This window comes from Nelumbo lutea, chromosome 1 (assembly GCF_056320005.1).
Source record: "Nelumbo lutea isolate HS-2025 chromosome 1, American lotus-T2T, whole genome shotgun sequence".
In the NCBI taxonomy this organism is placed as follows: domain Eukaryota; kingdom Viridiplantae; phylum Streptophyta; class Magnoliopsida; order Proteales; family Nelumbonaceae; genus Nelumbo; species Nelumbo lutea.
Genome location: NC_142684.1, coordinates 29,515,874 through 29,538,241, shown reverse-complemented (window position 1 = coordinate 29,538,241; position 22,368 = coordinate 29,515,874). Strand labels below are relative to the sequence as shown.

The window sequence follows — 22,368 nt, the reverse complement described above, 5'->3', positions numbered from 1 at the left end:
AGTAGATTCCATGTGGCAGTTCAACAGAAAGGATACAGGCAATGTCAGTCAGATCACACACTGTCCATGAAAAAATGAGAAGGTAAAATTGCTGCTCTAATTGTTTATGTGGATGACATAATTGTTACTGGTGATTGGGAGGATGAAATTCAGAAATTGAATTTTTTTCTTGCAACTCAGTTTGAAGTGAAGGATCTAGGACCTGTCAGATACTTCCTTGGAATTGAAGTTGCCCGATCAAAGAAGGGTATCTTCATTTCTCAAAGGAAATACGTCTTAGATTTACTTCAGGACACTGGAAAGATGGGGGTGAAGCCAGTTGACTCTCCCATCGACCCCAACCATAAATTAGGTGACAACTGTGGTGAATCATAGTTTCAGAGACTTGTAGGAAGATTGTTATACCTTTCTATGACTCGCCCAGACATTGCATATGCTGTTGGTGTCCTCAGTCAATTCATGCATGCTCCTAGGTCTTCTCATCTTGATGCAGCAGAGAGAATCCTCCGATATTTGAAGAAGTATCCGGGTACTGGTTTGTTGTTTCAAAAGCATGGACATTTGAAAGTTGATGTTTATACAGATGCAGATTGGGCTGAATCCCAAAGTGACAGAAAGTCTACTAGTGGCTACTGCACCTTCATAGGAGGGAACCTTGTTACATGGAAAAATAAAAAGCAAAATGTGGTAGCTAGATCCAGTGCTGAAGCTGAATATCGTGCTATGGCCCACGGGGTTGCTGAAGGCATGTGGATAAAGAATTTGTTGGGGTAGTTGGGTTTTCCAGTGACCAAACCTATAACTCTATTTTGTGATAACAAAGCAGCTATAAGCATTGCTGCCAATCCGGTGCTATATGATAGAACAAAACACATCGAAGTTGACAAGCATTTTATCAGAGAGAAAGTTATCACAGGCGAAGTGTGTACCCCCTATGTCATTTCTGAGAACCAGCTTGCAGACATCTTTACAAAGGGTTTAAACCTTTCCAGACATCATGATCTTTGTGACAAGTTGGGCATGATTGATATCTATGCTCCAACTTGAGGGGGAGTGTTGTTAGTTGTTTATGTTTATGTATTCAGGTTTAGTACCATAAGGGTACTGATGTAATTTCCTCTTTGATTACTGTTCGGCTGTACTAGTATAAATAATAATAGATCATTCTTTCGCCCCCTAAGTTCAATAGGGGCTTTCAGTCCTCTCGGCTCTCCTCCCCTCTCTCCCTCTCTTCTCTCCTCTTGTCTATCACTTGCTCTTGCTCAACAATAAAATTGGGTTTTAGACATCCTTTCCACCAAATTTCTTACTCCCTTGTGCAACAAAAACTGTTTCAGCCCCAGATTCAAGTTGCTTCCCTTCCAGATTTGCAACAATCATAAGTCTAGTCTCTTCTCTCAGCAACTCTCCCATCACAGAATCTAAATCTGGTAATGTACCCCTACTCAGAATATTAGACCAAATAATCACATATTCAGGTCTCAGTCTCATGAGGAAATGGTTCACCCTCCTCTCAAAGTGCTTTTGTAGATACTTAATACACTCTGCTTAATCTGATGGCTCAATGTGTACTAATTCATATTCTGCCCACAAGTCGAGAAAGTCCACATAGTAATCTTATATCTTTTTGTCTCCCTGTTAATAGGTAAATATTTCAGACTCAATTTGGTACTTTCTTGACATATTGGACTGATGATAGACCTTTAAATAAGAATTCATTTCATAGGCTATTCCATTCTCCTCGTAGTAATGGTAATGTGAGAAACAACAGAGCTGAGAATCCAGGAAACAATTTTTCCATTGTCAAGTTTCCATCGTGAAAATGCCTTAGTGTTTGATTCATTAGGTTTATTAACAGCCCCATTTAAGTATCCTTCGAGCCCTTTTCCTTTAAAAAATAAGTCAAATGGAACTTCCACATGCTGTAGTTAGTTCCATCGAACTTCACTGGAATAATGTCCACCTTTTCAGCCATTTCAATCAAGAAAAATGATCTACAAGAGAAGTAATAGCTCTGGTAACTAATATCAAGGTTTGTTAATCTCTACACTTGATCCAGAGATCATCCAACTGCTGAAATCAATGTCCCAGCAATCAACCAAGAGAATCCCTTAGAAGAGACACCCTTGACAGCAAAGCTGAAGCAAACAATATGAAGAAATAGCAGAGAGATCAAGTTCAGCAGGTAATATATAGTCATTCACCTCACTTATGCAATCCACAGAGATATGCCAAGCTATGAAGGAATCAAAATCCTTCGAAGGAAATGCTAAAACAGATTCAGTCTGATAGTTCTAAGTGATAACAGTGCAAGCCAGCAGAGTTTAAGGACTGTCGAACTGGAGAGAAAGAAAATACTCTCTAGAACTGAATCCGAAATACAACTGAGTGGTTTATGGAGTGAGAGTACCCTAGGGCAACACTAAAACTAAAGTTCTCAGAAACAAAGGATATCCGATTGAGCTGATAGGTCAGATTCACCAACCTGGTATGCAGATTTCCAGAAACTGCTGTCCAAGAGAGGAGAGATCAGAACTCCCCAAATACTTGTCCAATTACAATGATATTTTCTGAGTAGGTAAACCAGGTCTCGGCGACACACCAGTTAAGTTTCACTTCGAACAGATGCTTCCCAAAGGAATTCCAAGAAGATTTCCCTTGCTGAAATTGCAGAACAGAGTAACCAGCATTAGGGTTGACTGAAACAGCCCTATCTTAAGTCTATGAGTCCAGAAACCAGCAAGGTTTGAGAGGTTAATGAGTGAACATGGAGCAGATAGTCAATGGAGCAACCTGCTCTGATACCATGTCACACAACCAGTTCGAACAAGAAAGCATAACCAGTTTAGGGTGAAAACAGAAATCTGTCAACCCCAACCCCACCCAAGAGGTACAACATCAGAGCAGGTTGCTCTGTCAATATATATATATATATATATATATATATATATATGGTATTTACATAAAGGCCCTTGTGGGGCAAAGAAGATAAAATAAGAAAGAAAGAATACATGATAGTGTACAACAAGGACTACAGAAATAAGGTAATCAGGATTCTTCACAATATATACCTTATAAGATGGCCCCACATAATACAAATAGCCATCTGTTAAAAAAGAAACATTCATGACTGTTTCACAAGCCCATTATTTTTTTTCAAAATCCCAAATGTACCCTTCTATTGTTTATCGTCTTCAAACTAAGATGTTGTGTTTGCATTACAAACCACTACGGCAATTTCTCATCAGTAATGCATGAGACCACTGGAGCGATCAGGCAAGGAAATCCCTAGGGACTTTTATCCTGAGTGCTCTCTCCTTAGTATCCCAATGTTTTTTTCTCTTGTTGGTATGAAAGGTCAGATTAAGACGTTTTTTCTACTTTCAATGGTGGAACAGGGAAGACCCAAACCTGAGATTGTGGCTCTGATATAATCTGGAGAATCGGCTGTGAACAAGGCAACAAAGGTGTGGAGTGCTCGATGAGAATATAGCAGTGACGGGCTGTAATAGGTTTGGTTTAAGGCCTGGATGTAATGGAGCGGAGATGAAGACCTCACAAGTAGATGACCACCAGTTATTGCAGCTAGGTATAACTGGCCACAATAGAGCAAGGTAGATTTCTACCTTCTCTGATGTCCTTATGGCCATGTCAGACTGTTAGTCTATAGCAAGTGATGGAGCTTCAACTGTCAATGAATGGTTCAAACTATATAGACCCAGGCACACTCTGCTTCGTCTATAAAGCAGTGTAGAGGGTGACTTCCGTTCAGCAACAGAAATGAAGAGGGAGGAGGAAGTATGAGAAGGTGTTCGGTTGTTGATGGTAACAATGGAGATGCAGTTGGTGTCAGTGGCTCAGTTCGGTGGAAGTGTATCTTATTCCAACAGTTGATGATGCTCGGTTTATGATTTGATTACAGTAGCAATGGAGAGTGGGGGAAAATGAAAAAGAAAAGGAAATGAAAGAGAAGTGGAGAAGATGGGGGAGATAGCAATTTTGATTAATTTTTAGAAGGGAGAAACATAAAAGAACAAGATGAATGACAAAAATTTATAGGAATTTCTAAAGAAGCAAATGAGAAGTGCTTGATTTCAGGAGGAAAGGCTCATTGTCGTTTTCTGTTAATCATCCTCAGCGACCACCATCCTTGAAGCCTTCTTTGTTATTGTTTAAGTGGGCGTCCATTAATTTTCTGAAAATACCACTGTGAAGGGAAGAAATGGTATATTTTGAAAATTTAATGAACAGTTAAGGACATTTATGTTTTTTACAACTCATCTGTTAGACTTAACCTTTGAAAGGTCAACAAGGTATATATAAGTAGGTTTTGAAAGTTTAGGGTACATTTAAGTAGTTTCCTAAATATACAGGGTATATATAAGTAATTAACTCTTTAATTTATATGTAAATGAGTCACTAGTGGGTTGACGGATAAGATGGGTGGGTTGAAACTTAACCCAAACCCATCCAATTGCCACTCTTGAACTTAAGAATTGTGCATTCCTTTTTTGATGGTTTCATTGAATCACTGAACAATCATAAATTAGGAAAAGCAAAGCCCACCTTGTCTACTTTAAGGTGACAAAATAATATTTCCCAGGTCAATAGATAAGAGTCAACATTATAGTCTAGGTGATGATCTTGAAAACAACAAAGGAACCTTAACATTTTCCTGATGGCGCATTTTCTAAAATTCAAGAAGACTATCAACATCATTTTTATGAGCACTAACTAGAGATTTTCTAACCTGGAATTATATTCATACATGGAATGTGCATTTTCTGATGATTACTTGGCTGAATATTTCACATATAGCAGCAGAAGATTCCAATACTGGATGTCATACACTAAAGACAGAAGACCTTGATGGGAACAGTTACTTATTTGATACATTTGCTTTCATTTACTGCTCTGTCAATTATAAACAGAAAATATTACTGCCGAAAAAGATAGTACCTGTTACCATCAGGGTGAAGCTCGTACTTTTGATTACCCTCACCAGTAGCTAATAAATATCCTGAGGAAGTTAAACCCTGCAGTAAGAAAAGCAAACAATATGAAATGCCACTCATTTATGTTCTTGTAAATCTTTTTACCCATCTCACCTGAATTGTAACTACAAAGTCTTCCACCGTTTCATCCTCTTTCTTTTCCTGTACAATAACTGTTTGTCCACTGCATACATAGAGCAGTAAAGAGTCAATGTACTGCAACAAAAGCATTCTATTTTGGGTCAAAAATCATTTTGTGATGTCTTAAAGGTTGAAGATGATAGGATACTTGCTTCTGAAAATTGCCTGAATAAAGACAAAATGTAAATTAGAGTGATGAACAGGGAAAACAGCTGTCTTTTTTTAATTAATTTTGCATATTCAGGGAATTCTTGTATTGGGCACAACTGTAATTTAATTTTTCTCTTATTCGGGAAGTGCACCTCGCACACTGTTTCATCTTTTTTTTTGTACATACATAAAATTTCATTAATCAAAATAAAATGAATGTACACAGTGTTTCATCTTTGTTAAGTTCTAATAAAATTTTTCATTTACTTGTAAAGAAAAAGATGCATATTTAAGTGTTTCTTACAATTATATGAAATAGAACAGAAGACCATCTACAGAACCAGTGGAGAGGTGTCCTTTTAACAATACAAGTTGAAGGGTCTACAAGAGCTAGGGGCAGGCCAAAAAGGATATGGGTTGAGGTAGGGAGAAATGATTTAAGGGGCCATAATTTAACAATGAATATGGCACTGCACAAAGCATAATGAACCTATCCTACATAGTTAGGACAAGGCTTAGTTGAGTTTTTTTTTTTTTTGGCTTGGCTTGGCTAAAAGGCAGATAATGTATATAGGTATTTTTTCTTGATAGGCAGGTATATGGATTGGAACTAAACAGAATAAAATGGCGAAACAAAAATCATGTAGCTGATCCATATAGTTGGGATAAGGCTTAGATGACAATGATGATGATGATGTATATGGGTACTTGATAAGCTTGAAGGGGTGCTAAGTACTTTTGGCATTTTATTAATACTTATTAAGCAAATATTTTGACTCGTAGGTTTGCCCATGATTTCAATGGTCTCAATTAACTGTTCTTTTTATCTTAATAACTGAGGTTCCCTTGCATCTTGTTAGAATGCTCGAGTCGGGGGCATTTTGGTTTCTGGTGTATCTTATTGAAAGTGAAATGTCTATTGTATCTGAGTTTAAGTTATGTGTCCCATCTTCTATGAGGGACAAAATTGTCTTTCTTGTAACTCAAGTTTTTCATGAATAAAAGTCAAGTGGGTTGGCTAGGAGAGTGACTTTTGAACATCCTCTCTTCTAGTCTGGCCGAATACTCTTCTCCTCTCCTTCTTCTTCTTCTTCTTCTTCTTCTTCTTCTTCTTCTTTCTCTTTTCTTTCTTCTTTATTCTTCTCTACTTTGACCTAGAAACAACTAAGGTTTATTCACATGGTATCAAAGCATTAAGGTCTGGTCTTCGTTTTCTTGCTGCTGTCTTCTTCCTGGGTTCGCCGCCAGCTTCACAGTAGGTTTCATCATCCTACAGCTGATCTGATTGAAGACTCGATAAAGGGCTGAAAAAGAGTTGTCGTTTTGAGGGCCTGGAGGTGAGAATGCCTCTGGCCGGTGCTGTGGTGGTCGTTGAAGTAGTATACTAGACCCTCTATTCAGTGTACGAAGAGGGCTGGTCGTATACAGGTATGGGCACTGCTGTCGTGTGTTCAGAAATGGACTGTGAATGCTGATTTTTTTTGTGTGCTTCGAAAGTTAGTTGTTGTGGTGCTGGGTGAAACTGATACACATATCAGTCATGTCTTTTTTTGTGTTTTCTTGTTCACATGTGTGCTGAAAGAAGAGTGGTAGACTGCTGATGTCCACGACAGCAGTGGTGTGATGTTGATTGTGTTGTGGTGGCTGACATATCTATGTTTTTAAATGCTTAAAAGTGAACCCCTAAACCTTGTGTGTAACCAGTTCTGCAATATGCAGAACAAGTGTTCGATGAAATGACTGAGTAATTTCAGTAGTGGTGTGTTGGTGGTAAATGGTGCTGCAGTGTGCAGTCCAAGTGTTTGATGTGTTGATTGAATGATTTCAGCTTTAGAGTGTAGTGTTAATGTGCAGTTGAAGAAAGTGGGTTGGTGGTATTGTAAGTGAGATAAGTCTTGTGACAAGTGTGAGATTGTGGTGTATATTCAGAGGAGACATAATTGAGATGGCTTCAACTGTAGTTGGGAATGACAACAAAACAGGAATCATGCTCTCTTCAGATTATCTAAGTCTTCAAATGACATCCATCAAGTTGAATGGTGAGAACTATGTACCATGGGCAAAATCTGTGGAGGTGTTCTTGAAGGCCAAGAGGAAAGTAAAACATGTGAGGGAGGAGAAGCCTTCCTCTGATTCTCCTGGGTTCAGTGATTGGGAACAAGATGATGCATAGATAATGACATGGCTTTGGAACAGCATGGAACCAAAGATTAGTGTGAACTTCATATTCCTAGATACAGCCAAAGAGATCTGGGATCATGCTAAAAAGTTGTACTCTAGACAAGACAACACAACTAGGGTGTATCAGTTATACCAAGAGTACTTCGATTTGAAGCAAGGAAGTCAAAGCTTAGAAGAGTATTATGCAAGTTTGAGAAACACCCGCAATGAGCTAAATGTATATCACCCTCTAACATCAGATGTCCAGATCCAACAACAGCAACGTGAACAACTTGATGTGACTAGGTTTCTTGTGGGCTTGAAGGCTGAGTATGAGTTTGTCAAAGCACAGATATTGGGGGGATCAGCTCTCCCCTCACTTGAAGAAGTTTTTGCCCATCTTAAGAGGACATCCATTGAGCCAGTGAAACATTCTTCCTTCTCTGATAGATCTGGTTTGGTAGTGATTAAAGGGAGTAGTCGTGGAAGTAGAAGTGGTGGTGGCAGCAGTGGTCCTCTAAGCAACCGTGGTGGACACATGTTTAACCGGGCCAGTGGCCGGACTGGAGGTCGTGAGTCAGGGGGAGACCGTGGAAAAGGAAGGGGTAATGCTCAGAGAAAATGTACACATTGTGGCTTAGAGGGGCACACAGTTAATTTCTGCTATGATTTGCGTGGTCCACCCAACACTTGGGCTAACCATGTTACATCTAAGAGTAGTAGCACAATTACTGAAAGCCAGCAAACTGCACCAACCCCCTCCACACCCACTTGTGCTTCCGGGCAGGAAATGGTGAGTGTACCACAAGCAATATATGAGCAAGTTCCTTCAAACATATCAACAGAACACAACTACACTTGCCCATTCAGGTATAACTTGTTTAGCTTCCAAAGCCTCACCCTGGATCATTGATTCTGGCGCCTCGGACCATATGTCTGGGACTCCTGATGTATTTTCTACCCTTTCTCGCACCTCCACATCTCAGACAGTTACACTTGCTAATGGTTCTACATCTCCTATTTGTGGTGTTGGTGATGTTGATCTCTCCTCAATGGTATTTTGTAATCTTTGTTGATGACTTTTCAAGGATGACATGGATCTATCTTATGAAAGACCGTAGTGAATTGTTCTCTTTTTTTCAGAAATTTCATGCTGAAATACACACTCAGTTTGTGTTCATATGAAAATACTTCGCTCCGATAATGCCAAAGAATACATCTCATCATTTCAGCAATACCTAGAACATCATGGAATAATTCATCAAACTTCTTGTGCCTACACCCCGCAACAAAACGGTGTAGCTGAATGGAAAAATAGACATCTTCTTGAAACTGCTCGGTCCTTGATGATCAATATGCGTGTCCCAAAGCACTTTTGGAGTGATGCTGTTCTTACATCCTGTTTTTTAATAAATCGGATGCCCATGTCAATCCTTGGAAGTCAATCCCCTTTCTCCGTGTTGTTCCCCACTTTGTCTCCCTTTCCTCTCACCCCAAGAGTCTTTGGTTGTGTTTGTTTTGTTCAGCACTTGGGGCTTGGAGTAACAAGCTAGATGCTCAGGCTACGAAGTGTATTTTTCTTGGCTACTCAAGGACTCAAAAAGAGTACAAGTGTTATAACCCTAAGTTTCATAAATCGTTTGTGTGCCCTAATGTCACCTTCTTTGAGTCAGTTCCTTTTTTCTCCAATGCTGGGGTCTCTTCTTCTCCCTCAGTGGTTCCTCTTCCTATTCCGGTTGTGGACCCCCTTCCCGTAGCTCCCACTCCTACTGCAGATGCACATCATATGCCAGTTACTACAGAGGGCCGCCAATTACTCAAGTGTATACTCACAGAAGTGCTTCAGCTCCTCCTCCACTTCAGCACCCGCCGACAGATCCTGCTACTGCTCCTCCCTCAGATCTTCATCTCCCTATTGCTTTGCAGAAAGGTAAACATACTTGTACTTCTCATCGCATTTCAGACTATGTTTCCACTGCTCACCTTTCTGCTTCTCATTGCAAGTTTATATCAATACTCTCATCGGTTCCCACTCCCAAGACTATACAGGAATCCCTTGCCTCTCTAGGGTGGCGGCAAGCCATGGAAGAAGAACTCTCTGCTCTACAACATAATCATATGTGGGAACTCACCACCCTTCCTCCTGGTAAGCACACTGTTGGGTGTAAATGGGTCTATACAGTGAAGCATCTTCCTGATGGTAGTGTGGAACGATTGAAGGCACGGTTAGTAGCCAAGGGCTATTCTCAGTTATATGGTGTGGACTATATGGAGACATTCTCTCCTGTGGCTAAAATTGGTTTAGTTCGGGTGTTGATCTCATTGGCTACTATGTATGATTGGCCTCTCCTACAACTTGACATAAAAAATGCCTTCCTACATGGTGATGTTGTTGAGGAGGTGTATATGGAGCAACCACCAGGGTTTGTTGCTCAGGGGGAAGCTGGTAAGGTGTGCAGGCTCAAAAAGGCAATCTATGGACTGAAACAATCTCCTCATGCATGGTTCAGCAGGTTCAGTGAAGTGGTGAAGGCCTTTGGGATGAAACAGTGTTAGGTTGATCATTCCGTGTTTAGCTATAACTCAAAAGATGGAAAAATCTTGCTAGTCGTGTATGTGGATGATATTGTCATAACTGGAAGTGACAGCAATGGAATTGACAGGCTGAAAAAATTTTTACAGGACCACTTCAATACGAAAGATTTGGGGAAGCTAAAGTATTTCTTAGGAATAGAAGTTGCGAGGTCAAAACAGGGGATCAGCCTATGTTAGACGAAATATGTTTTGATCTACTTGAAGAAACAGAGTTGTTAGGTGCTAAACCAGCAGAGACTCCTATGGAACTCAATGCCAAGTTAAGTGTGGATGCAGGTGAAGAGTTTGATGATCCTGGAAGATATAGAAGGTTGGTGGGAAAGTTGAACTACCTAACCATTACCTGACCGGATATATCATTTGCTGTGAGTGTGGTGAGTCAGTTTATGCAACATCCCTGGGTTCCTCACTGGGAAGCTGTTCTGAGAATTGTTAGGTACCTAAAGGGTGCTCCAGGTCGTGGTTTGTTATACCAAAAAGGAGGACCTCTTGAGATAGTAGGGTACACAGATGCTGATTGGGTTGGCTCTATATCAGACAGGAGGTCAACCACAGGGTATTGTACCTTCCTGGGTGGCAATCTTGTAACTTGGAAGAGCAAGAAGCAAACGGTGGTGGCAAGAAGTAGTGTGGAAGCAGAGTACAGGGCTATGGCCCATACCACATGTGAACTAGTATGGCTGAAGAACCTACCACAGGAGATGGGTTTCTCAATTGATAGCCAAGCTGCTGTTCACATCTCATCCAATCCTGTCTTCCATGAAAGAACTAAACATATGGAGGTGGATTGTCACTTTGTGAGAGAGAAAGTGATAAGTGGGGTAATAACTGCATCTCATGTGAGCTCAGGAAATCAGTGGGCAGATATCTTCACAAAAGGAATGTCTCGGGGAAGAATAGATTACATTTGTAACAAGCTGGGACTATATGATATATACTCTCCAGCTTGAGGGGGAGTGTTAGAATGCTCGAGTCAGGGATATTTTGGTCATTTTGGTGTATCTTATTGAAAGTGAAATGTCTATTGTATATGAGTTTAAGTTATGTGTCCCATCTTCTATGAGGGACAAAATTGTCTTTCTTGTAACTCAAGTTTTTCATGAATAAAAGTCAAGTGGGTTGGCTAGGAGAGTGACTTTTGAACATCCTCTCTTCTAGTCTAGCCGAATACTCTTCTCCTCTCCTTCTTCTTCTTCTTTCTCTTTCTTTCTTCTTTATTCTTCTCTACTTTGACCTAGAAACAACTAGGGTTTATTCACACATCTCAACAATACCTTTTATGACACATCTTTTCCATGAGTATTTTATTTTTGGAGCTTTCTTTTCTTGATAAGTAACAGGTATATTATTAAGATTCAATAACTCAATAAGAAAGATACACAACAAAAGCTTCCCACAAAGAGACGTGAGATGCAGCCCCAAAAGCAAAAAAACAAAATTACAATTGAGCACAAAATAACTAATTCTTATGCACCCCTTGCTTAGCTAAACAATCTGCCACCCCATTTGCCAATCTTCTTTTCCAGTGAAAACTAGCTGCAATATTTGTGGTTAGCCACTTGAATCTTCAAAAGCCCCCCTATAGGACCAAGCCACTGTCTCTGATTCATTTAGCCACCCAATTACCAGTTTAGAGTCACCTTTGATCAGCAATCTCTCATAGTCCAGCTCTCTAGCAATCTCTGCTCCTTGTAAGACCACATGGATTTCCACATTAACATCCCCCACTCCAATGGGACCAAAAAATAATGCTATAATCTGACCTTCTGCATTTCTAAACACTTTCCCAATGCCAAAGTGCAAAGGATTGCCTAGACTACAGCCATCAAAATTGATAAATCCTTCTTTAGGGGGCCTCCAATCTACCACATGCTTATCCTTGATAGTAGAGCTTTTTGCAACTAGTTCCCAATTTCGCTAAATGTCATCGAAGGAAAATTGTGAAAACAAGTTCGAGGCTTTAACCAAATTTATAGCCTTGTTAATCATACAATCACCCACAACCTCATCTCTCTCCTTGTCATTGAAGATTCTAGCATTTCTTTCCTTCCAAACTGTCCACACCAAAGCAGCCACAAAACATCTCCACATGACCTTACCTCTTCACTTAGGCCACCTGAAGGTTATAGAGTCAAATAGATTACCTTGCAGAGGCTCAGTCTACCTACATCCAAAAAGACCAAAAAGCTTTTCCCAAAGACCTCCAACAAAAGGGAAGGAGGTGGCAACAACGTTCTCCATTAGTTTTGAGAGTATACACTGTTGAACCTGTCAGCTTTTTCTTTATTTTTGTGCAGCAGGAGCACATATGGCACATATGTAATTTTATCTTTTTAATAATAGAGTGGGTCACCCTGATATAAATACTAAAAAGACTGGCACCACCAGTGACAGTTTTTGACTTCAAATATCTTCTCTTTTCTTCTCTCTTCTCTCCTCTCACAGTTCTGAACCTTTACAGTGTTTTTTACCAAGAAAACATGGTATCAAAGCCATAGATCTGTGATTAGGGGCAGTGCGATCAGCTTTTTTTTCTCTCCAGGTTTTTTTTACTGTCTACTATGGACCGAATCCAAGAAAGGGTGCATCGGATTGACCTAAGAAGACTTTCTGTGCATTTATTCCCTTTCCCTCTTGGTCGTGTGCCAAGAAAACACCAAGGGAAGGGAAACCAAATGCTGTGAAGGTGGTCCCCTGTTTTTTCCCTCATCTTTGTGGATTGAATGATCCTTCTGCACCCAAGTAAGTGGGTTATGTTGGTCTGATGACCTGTGGCTGTTTTGAGGTTGTGTTTTCTCAGCCTGTGTGGATTGGGTGGTCCTTCTTTGTGCCCTGAAAGGTGGGCTGTTGAGGTCTGAATGCTCTGTAATTGCTGTGACAGCAGTTTTTTCCCTTTGTTATTTGTTAAAAACTGCAGTAGTTGTGTGCAAAAAATCTGGTGAATTGTGTGGTAAAAATCTGGCAAAAACTCTGGTGAATTGTTACTTGTAGGGACCGTTCAGACCTGAACTTGATCTGTTTTGCCTCTGAAACTGGTTCAGTAGTGTGGTAGTCTGAGAAAAAGTACTGTTGTGTGATCAGATATAACTCTGCTGTGTGAGAACAAGAACTGAATTGTGCCTAAACTGTTATTGAACTAAGTATATTGACTGAACTGTGAGACTGTGACTGAACTGAGAACAAGTACCTTGACTGAATTGTGAATGAACTGGGAACAAATACCATGTCTTCATAGGATTCTAGTGTGACTTCTAGTCAAAGTGGAATGAACGGAGGATTTGACATGAGTTTTCCCATGGCTTTGATCCCCTTTGATGGTCTTAATTACCCAGAATGGTCAAGGGGAATCAAGCTTTACATAACTGCAAGCGAAAAGTGGGGTATATTAATGGTAAAGTCAAAGAACCGAAGTCTGGAGGTGTAGAACATGATAGGTGGGACGAGGAAAACAGCATGGTGATGTCATGGCTGCTATTGTCCATGCTGCCACAAGTGAGAAAGACCTCCATGTGGGCAGAAACAACTCATGAGATTTGGGAGCAGGCTAAATCTACATATTCAGAACAATGTCATTATGCCAAAATCTATCGGTTGCAAGCTGCCTTCTCAACTTTTAAGCAGAGGGAGAGGAGTCTCTCTGTCAACTATTCAAATTTGACCTCTATTTGGAAAGAACTTGACCATTATCAGAACATAGACTGGAAATGTGATGCAGATGCTAATTGCTAAAGCCTACAAGTCTCTGGTTTCCCAGCAATGGGTTTTTGCCTTCCTCTTGGGGCTGAATTCTACATATGAGTCTATCAGGGTTCAGATATTGGTCAGTAAAGATCTCCCATTAGAGCAAGAAGTGTATTCCCTAGTACAGTCAGAAGATAGCAGACAAAATGTGATGAATAATTCTGAGGGGGAGCAGATTGCATTAGTAGCTAAAGGGAGTGTAGTTACAAGAGGTGGTAATTCCTTTAAGAAGAGTGACTTTAGAAGAAAGCTGATGACAAGGATAAACTATGGTGCACTCATTGTCAGAGGTCTAGACACACTTGGAATACATGTTGGGAACTTAATGGGAAGCCAAAGTGGGCCCGGGAGCTAAGTAAAAAATCAGACCAAAATAAGAAACCAGGACAGCAAGGTCAGAAGAAGTTTAATGCAACAAACTTGGTTTCTCAGGAGTCTCAATTATCTACCACTACCTTGAGCCAGGACCGCCCTTCTGTGAGTGATCCTAGGGAAGATATCATTAACTCTTTCTGTGACAACTTGGAGCTGTATAGGAGGGCAATCTGCCAGATGGATTCTGCTCCTTCCCCCTCGACTTCCTTTGCGTCTACATCAGGTAATGGTAATTCTGCTACAGCTTTCCATGTGTCCTCTCATCCCTCAGACTCCCCTTGGATAATAGATTATGGAGCCTCGAACCATATGTCTAGTAAGTCGTATCATCTTTTATCTGGTAGGGACAAGGTGAGACTAATAGATGGCTCTTTCTCCACCATTGCTGGTCAAGGAACCATCTCCCTTCCTCTTGGACACACCCTTAATGTACTACATGTTCCAAAACAACCTATAAATTTGTTCTTTGTTAGTAGTATAACAAATTTGTTAAACTGTTCAATAACCTTTTTCCCTTATTCTTGTGTGATACAGGATTTGGCCTCAAGGAAGACGATTGGTAGAAGTCGTATGGTAGATGGTCTCCACATGCTGGAAAATAAAGCTAGTCTTGTGGCTATTGAGTCCAAGAGTCTATCTAGTAAGAGTCAAGTCTATTTATGGCATAGTCGTTTAGGTCACTTATCTTTTGAATCGTTAAAAGTTTTGTTTCCAAACTTGTTTAAGTCAATGTCGGTGTTTGAACTCACATGTCAAACTTGTCAATTGAGCAAACATTGTAGAAATCATTTTGCTTCAAGGAATAATAAATTTGATTTTCCTTTCCATATTGTTTATTATGATGTTTGGGGCCCTGTTACTTTACCATCTAAGACTGGCTATAAATATTTCATTACACTTATTGATGACTACTCCAGATATACATGGGTGTATCCAATATGGTCCAGAGATGAAGTACCCAGAATTATTAAAGATTTCCAATGCTTGATATTTACTCTATTTCAGACGAAGATCTACACTTTCCAATTGGACAATGCCAAAGAGTATTTTCATAGTGATCTCATGGAATTTTTTGCTTCATGTGGATCCATCCGTCGTAGCTCTTGTGCTAGAACCCCCCAACAGAATGGTGTTGCCGAAAGAAAAAACCGCCATCTCCTTGAAGTTGTTCGTGGGTTACTCGTACACATGAATGTTCCTAAACATTTTTGGTTGGATGTTGTGTCATATGTTGCCTACCTTATCAACCATATGCCATCTCGCTTGTTAGGGTACAAGGCCCCTCATCAACTCCTATTTCCCAAAGCTCCTTTCTTCTCCATTCCTATCCGTGTGTTTGGTTGTCATTGTTTTGTTCGAGATTTGTCTCCTACTCGTGGTAAACTCGACCCCCGTACTATTCCTTGTGTGTTCTTGGGTTACCCTTCTTCTCAAAAGGGTTACCGGTGTTTTGACATCGTTTCCAGAAAATACTATGTTTCTATGGATGTATCTTTCTTTAAGAGTGATCCTTTTTTCCCTGTTTCTCCTCAAGGGGAGAGTAAGGTGGAGGAAAAACGAGTCCAGGTTCTTCCTCCTTTGCCTGACCGTCCATCATTCTAAGTTTTTCTTCGTTGCCACAAGGGTCAGCCAAGTTCAAGAGCTATGGAGCAACTTGAAGCTATACCACAAACATCATAAGATTCACTGGGGACAAATCCTATCCAACCAGGTACTCTTATTCCTATTGATGGTTTTGACCCTTTTGCTATTGATACTTCATCTGCTAATGACCTAGACATCCCTATTGCACAAAGAGAGTTAGGTCTTGTACCACCAACCATCCTATCTCCCATTTTGTCGCCTATGAGGATATCTCATCCTCTTTTCATGCTTTCTGTTTGCTGGAATAAAGCTGCCGAAGGAGAAGAAGAAGAAGAAGAAGAAGAAGAAGAGTTGAGAATGGCGGCAAAAATCTCTCAGCCGGCCCTACTCTATTATTAATAAGTGTATTACATAATGTTACACAAATAGACTAGAATGCCCCTGATTAGTGATGGGACACCTAGACAAATAAAAAACACTAAATAAGATTAGGCCCAATAACTAAGGCCCAATAACAGAAGACTAAAGACCCAACAGAGATAAATAAACATAGTAAGACAACCGAACCAACACTCCCCCTCAAGCTAAGCATGGATGTCAATCATGTTTAGCTTGCCAAGTAAGTCCATGAATTTTACTGTAGCTAGCCCTTTAGTTAAAACATCTGCGATCTACATCTCGGTGGGAGTATAAGGAATGCATAGTTCTCCTGAGACAATTCTTTCTCTGACAAAGTGGCGGTCTATCTCAATATGTTTCGTTCTATCATGTTGCACTGGGTTATTTGCAATGTTGATGGCAGCCTTGTTGTCACAGTACAACCTGAGAGGGCTCTCGATCTTTATTCCAAGTTCACCAAGAAGGATCTTAAGCCAAAAAAGTTCAGCAACACCATGAGCCATAGCTCGATATTCAGCCTCTGCACTTGATCTAGCAACCACATTTTGTTTTTTACTCCTCCATGTAACTAGATTTCCTCCAACAAAGGTGTAGTACCCAAAAGTGGACTTCCTGTCCCCAACAGAGCCAGCCCAATCTGCATCATTATATGCTTCAACTTTTATCTTTCTGAACAGAATCCCTTTCCCCGGGCAAGACTTCAAATATCTAAGAATCCTTTCCACAGCTTTCATGTGAGGGATTTCAGGAGTATGCATGAACTAACTGACAATATGTACAACATAAGCAATGTCAGGGTGAGTGAGGGACAAATAGATCAACTTCCCCACCAGCTTTTGGTATCTTTCCTTATCAGGGTAGTCCTCTCCTACTGATTCCTGTAGGCCATGGTTCTGTTCTATTGGAGTATCTGCTGGCCTACACCCCATCATGCCTGTCTCTTGTAGAAGATCAAGGACATATTTCCTCTGACATATGTAGATGCCCTCTTTTGATCTAGCAACTTCAATCCCAAGGAAGTATCTCAGCTAACCCAGGTCTTTGATCTCAAAGTCAGCAGCCAAGAACTCCTTTAGTCTTTTAATCTCTTCCTGATCATCCCCTGTAATCACCATATCATCCACATAGACAATAAGTGCTGTAAGTTTTCCATTTCTCTTCCTTATGAACAAGGTATGATCTGCCCCACTTTGAGTATAACCACCTTTCTTCATGGCCCCACAAAGCTTCTCAAACCAAGCTCGAGGAGACTGCTTAAAACCATATAGTGCTTTTCTTAGTCTGCACACCTTCCTGCCAAACCCATAACCTGGTGGAGGATCCATGAATACCTCTTCATGTAGGTCGCCATTTAGGAAGGCATTCTTCACATCCAACTGATGTAGCTCCCATGAGAAATTTGCAGCTAATGACAATAGAACTCGGATTGTGTTGAGTTTTGCTACTAGAGCAAAGGTTTCTTTGTAGTCAATCCCTTCTTTTTGAGTAAACCCTTTTGCTACAAGTTTGGCCTTATACCTTTCAATGGACCCGTCCTCCCTATGCTTTACAGTGAACACCCACTTGCTCCAACAATGCTTTTCCCTTCTGGTAGATCCACTTATTCCCAAGTTCTTGCTTTCATTAAGGCTTTCATTTCTTCATCCATAGCCTCTTTCCATCTTGGGCTGGATACTGCCTCTGAATACCTAGTAGGAACATGCACAAAAGAGAAAGCAGACACAAAAGAACAATAATGGGGAGACAAATGTGAGTAAGACACAAAATCAGCAATGGGGTGTCTGATAGTACAAGAACGGGTAGGCTTACGAAGGGCAATAGGAAGATCCAAGTCAGAGGGATGTGTGATAGGATTACTTGGGGTTGCTGAGACAGGTTGATCCGAGTCCAATTGGTTGCTGTCATGAGTTGGAGGACCCTTTTTCCTTCTGTTGTAGTGATTTTTATATCTTTTTGCTGCCTTCCGGAGTCTTTAGTAACATCTACAACATCACTAGTAGTAGCTGGTGAAATGGGAGCCTCACTAGATTCACCCGGGATACCACAACTAGGAGAATCAAGAGGAGAAGATGGAAGGTCCGAGGCAGAAAGAGGCACAAAGGAGGGAACAAAAGAATCCTCTTCCATCCCGCTAGTCTCCTCCTGAAGAGGATTCTGGGAAGAATGGAAATATGATTGAGACTAAAAAAAAACCACATCCTTTGTGACATTTTTTTTCTTGGTGACTGGATCATAACACTTGTAACCCTTCTGTGTAGGAGAGTACCCCAAAAAGATTCATTTCGTAGCCCTAGGATCCAGGTTGGTCTTCTTTGGATCCTTTACATGTATAAAGCATACACAACCAAAGACTCTCGGTGGAAGAGAAAAGTCTGGAAGATGAGGGCAAAGGACAGAGAAAGGAGTTTTCATCCCCAATACCTTGGATGGCATTCGATTTATCAGATATGATGTAATAAGGACTGCTTGAGACCAATAGTTTTTGGGAACTTTGTGCTGAAATAGTAAGGCTCGAGTAGTCTTCAATAGGTGTCTATTCTTGCGCTCAGCAACCCCATTTTGTTGGGGGGTACTAGCACAAGATGACTGATGGATCATTCCAGCATCCTCCATAAACAGATTCAGGGACCTTTCAAAGTATTCAGTTGCATTATCAGACCTGAATTGTTTAATTTTCTTGCCAAATTGTGTTTCGATCATTTTGTAAAACGCCATGGTTACCCGTGGCACTTCATCTCGTCCTTTTAACAAGTAGATCCATGTGCATCAAGAGTAGTGATCAATAAAACTGATAAAGTACCGAAAGCCATCAACAGAAATAATGGGTGAAGGGCCCCAAACATTAGAGTGGACTAAATCAAAAGAAGCTTGAATTTCATTACTAGAAATTGGATAAACAGTTCTACATTGTTTTGATAACTGACAGACTTCACAAACTAAATTTTGACTTGAAACACCTTTGAATAATTCTGAAAACAACACTTCTAATGATGAAAAAGGTAAATGGCCTAGCCTAGCATGCCACAGATGTAACCTAGCTATTGACTCCACGTTGGACTGACTACTAGTAGCAGATGTTTGCAAGGCCGAAATGATGTCTGCATCAAGGTAGTAGAGGCCTCCACACTCATGACCGCTCCTAATCGTTCTCTTCGTCAAGCTATCCTGAAAGACACAATGAGTAGGAAAAAAAGTTATGCTACAATTCAAATTCTTGGTAAGCTTTGAAACAAATAAGAGATTTGAAGAAAGATTGGGAACACGTAGAACATATTTGAGTGAGAGGTCCTTGCTTAGGACAACCACCCCTTTTCTAGAGATGGTAGAGAGGGAACCATCAACAACCCTCATCTTATCTTGGTCAGACAGTAAATGATAGGAAGAAAATAGAGAAGACATATGTGTCATGTGGTCAGTTGCACCGGAATCAATAATCCAAGAAGCAGGATCAATAGAACTAGTTGCACTAAAAGCAGAGGCAGTACCTGATCTGGCAGGGAGGTGGAAGCAAGAGAACTGGTCTTTAGATAGGCTAGTGCCTGGCTAAGAACTTCTACCTCATTGGCAGTGAAACCCAAGGACCCGTGTCCGGGGGAATTAGCAATCTGTCCCATGGAAGAGGATGTAACTGTGGATGAGTGTTTTGAGCCATCACCACTATGACTGGCAAACAGATTCCCACTTGCAGCTTGACCCTTCTGATGCTTCTTATCTCTTCAAAGCAACTAGTTTTAGATGTGGATAGAGAACCCAACAAGTCTCTTTCACATGCCTTTCTCCCCCACAGTGGGTGCAATTCAGATGTCTCTTGTCCGAGTACTTATTCCCCTTTTGATTTTTAGAAATTAGGGCCAAATGTTCCACAGACTGTTCAGCTGGCTTAGTTTGAGTATCAACTTGCATCTCTTTTCTTCTAACCTCTTTATTCCTCACGAGGTAGTAGACATGATGTAAGTCTGGCATTTCATCCCTTCCCAGAATTTGGGACCTTATTCTCTCATATATTGGATCTAGGCCAGCCAAAATTTTAAATGCTCTGCCCTCTTCAATTTGTTTGTCATGCCTTTCCTTGTCTCTGGCATTCTCCCAATCAAGAATGAGGTGATGATCTATCTCTTCCCATAGTCCTTCTAAGGTAGCAAAATATGTTGCAACAGTCATATCCCCTTGCCTCAAGGCAGCAATGTCTTTATTCAATCTATAAATTCTGGCATTATTTTTTCTCTGTCCATAAGTTTTGGACACTTTCTCCCATATATTGGCAGCAGTGGAGAAATGTTGAACAGTCCTAGCTACCCTTGGAGTCATTGAAGCAAGTATCCAGGACATAACTGTAGCATTCTCCTTACACCAAACTGCATAATCAACACTACCCACTTCAGGTTCCTTCTTCTGCCCGTCCAAATAACCAGTGAGTTCCCGGGATGTGATGAAGAGCATGGCTGAAATAGACCATTCTCTGAAGTTATACTCATCCAACAACACATTAGTAATCTGCAGACTGTGCAGATTTGGATTCTCCAGATTAGGGGACCGCCCACTAGTCCTAACATCTCTAGAAGACACTTCCCCGGATATAGAAGACATCTTCTCCTACTTGCGAAGATCAAAACTGTAAACACAATATACAGAGAACTGTTTCAGACTTACGGAACTTGCTGCACTGCAAATTCTGTCCAGAGAATCCGTAACAGAGCTGAAACCACGAGCACCACACTGCTGCACTGTGCTCTAATTACTGTTGTCGCAGACTGTGATCAGTCCAGACTTCTGCTGTGCTCTAATCACTATTGTCGCAGCCTGTAATCTCTTCCACGACCAGTTCTAGGACTGCCAAGATCAGTCCTCCCACCTAGATCTGTTCCACACAGATCTCTCTTAGCTGAATGACTACAATCTGCTGTACTGAGTCTATTAGGGCATCAGCTTCTGGGACTAACTCCCCTTGGGCCCTACAACCAAGGGAAACCCTAGATGTAGGTCCTGCTGTGTTGTACGACCAACCCTAGGGTTTCTTTGCAGCAACCAAGATAAAAAAGAGGAAGAAAGAGAGTTGGATACGAGTAGAAGATGAAGCGGCGGCTGTAACCAGGTGCAAGATCAGAGCTCTGATACCATGTTTGCTGGAATGAAGCTTCCGAAGGAGAAGAGAAGAAGAAGAAGAAGAAGAAGAAGAAGAAGAAGAAGAAGAGTTGAGAATGGCGGCAAAAATCTCTCAGCCGGCCCTACTCTATTATTAATAAGTGTATTACATAATGTTACACAAATAGACTAGAATGCCCCTGATTAGTGATGGGACACCTAGACAAATAAAAAACACAAAATGAGATTAGGCCCAATAACAGAAGACTAAAGACCCAACAGAGAAAAATAAACATATTAAGACAGTCGAACCAACACTTTCCTTTCTTCCATTGACAGTGTCCCTATCCCTAAAAATGTAGTAGAGGCCCTCTTAGTACTTAAATGGATAGATGCAATGAAAGAAGAGATAAATGCCTTACATAAAAATGGTACATAAGAGTTAGTGGATCTTCTTAAGGGTAAGGAACCAGTAGGGTGTAAGTGAGTGTTCACTATTCATAATGAAGAACAGGGCTGATGGCACAGTAGAATTTACAAGGCCAGGTTGATGGCAAAAGGGTTTACTCAGGTGTATGTAGAGACTTTTGCTCTAGTAGCTAAGATGAATTCCATTAGAGTTCTTTTCTCTCTTGTTACAAATTTTGATTGGAATCTTCATAAGCTAGATATTAAAACGCCTTCCTAAATGGTGACCTTGAAGAAGAGGTGTACATGATACAACCCCTTGGTTTTAGTGACCAAGGCAAAGAACAAGAAGTGTGCAAGTTAAAGAAGTCCTTGTATGGATTAAAACAATGACCAAGAGCTTGGTTCAGCAAGTTCCATCTAGCTACGCAACAAATTGGCTACAAACAGTGTCAAACTGACCATGCATTATTTGTGAAAAGACGAGAAGGAAAGATTCCATCCTTGATAGTGTATGTTGATGACATAATGATTACAGGTAATTGGAAAGTTGAAATTCAAAGGCTAAAGGACCTCTTAGCCACTAAATTTGAGGTGAAGGATCTAGGTCCATCATGGTATTTCCTTGGAATTGAAATGGCCCCCTCACGAAAGGGGACCTTCATTTCTCAAAGGAAAATTCAGGAAAACTAACAGTTAAGCTAGCTGACTCTCCTACCGGTCAAAATCATAGACTGGG

The 22,368-nt window shown here is 40.7% G+C and overlaps 1 protein-coding gene across 6 annotated transcripts in view; it reads right to left on the bottom strand.

The window, feature by feature from the left end:
* The window catches only part of LOC148874122 (biotin--protein ligase 1, chloroplastic-like), a 102,360-nt gene that overhangs the window by 19,720 nt on the left and 60,272 nt on the right, over nt 1-22,368 (bottom strand). For 4 of the 6 annotated variants that reach the window (XM_088964945.1, XM_088964949.1, XM_088964950.1 and 1 more), the window contains exons 8-9: nt 5,109-5,178; nt 4,960-5,036 (exon numbers count right to left, since the gene is read on the bottom strand). In XM_088964945.1, the coding sequence (XP_088821071.1) occupies nt 4,960-5,036; nt 5,109-5,178 (147 nt within the window). Of the gene's footprint in view, nt 1-2,485; nt 2,662-4,959; nt 5,037-5,108; nt 5,179-22,368 lie in introns of all 6 variants that reach the window. The other 2 variants (XM_088964948.1, XM_088964951.1) reach the window with 1 other exon arrangement.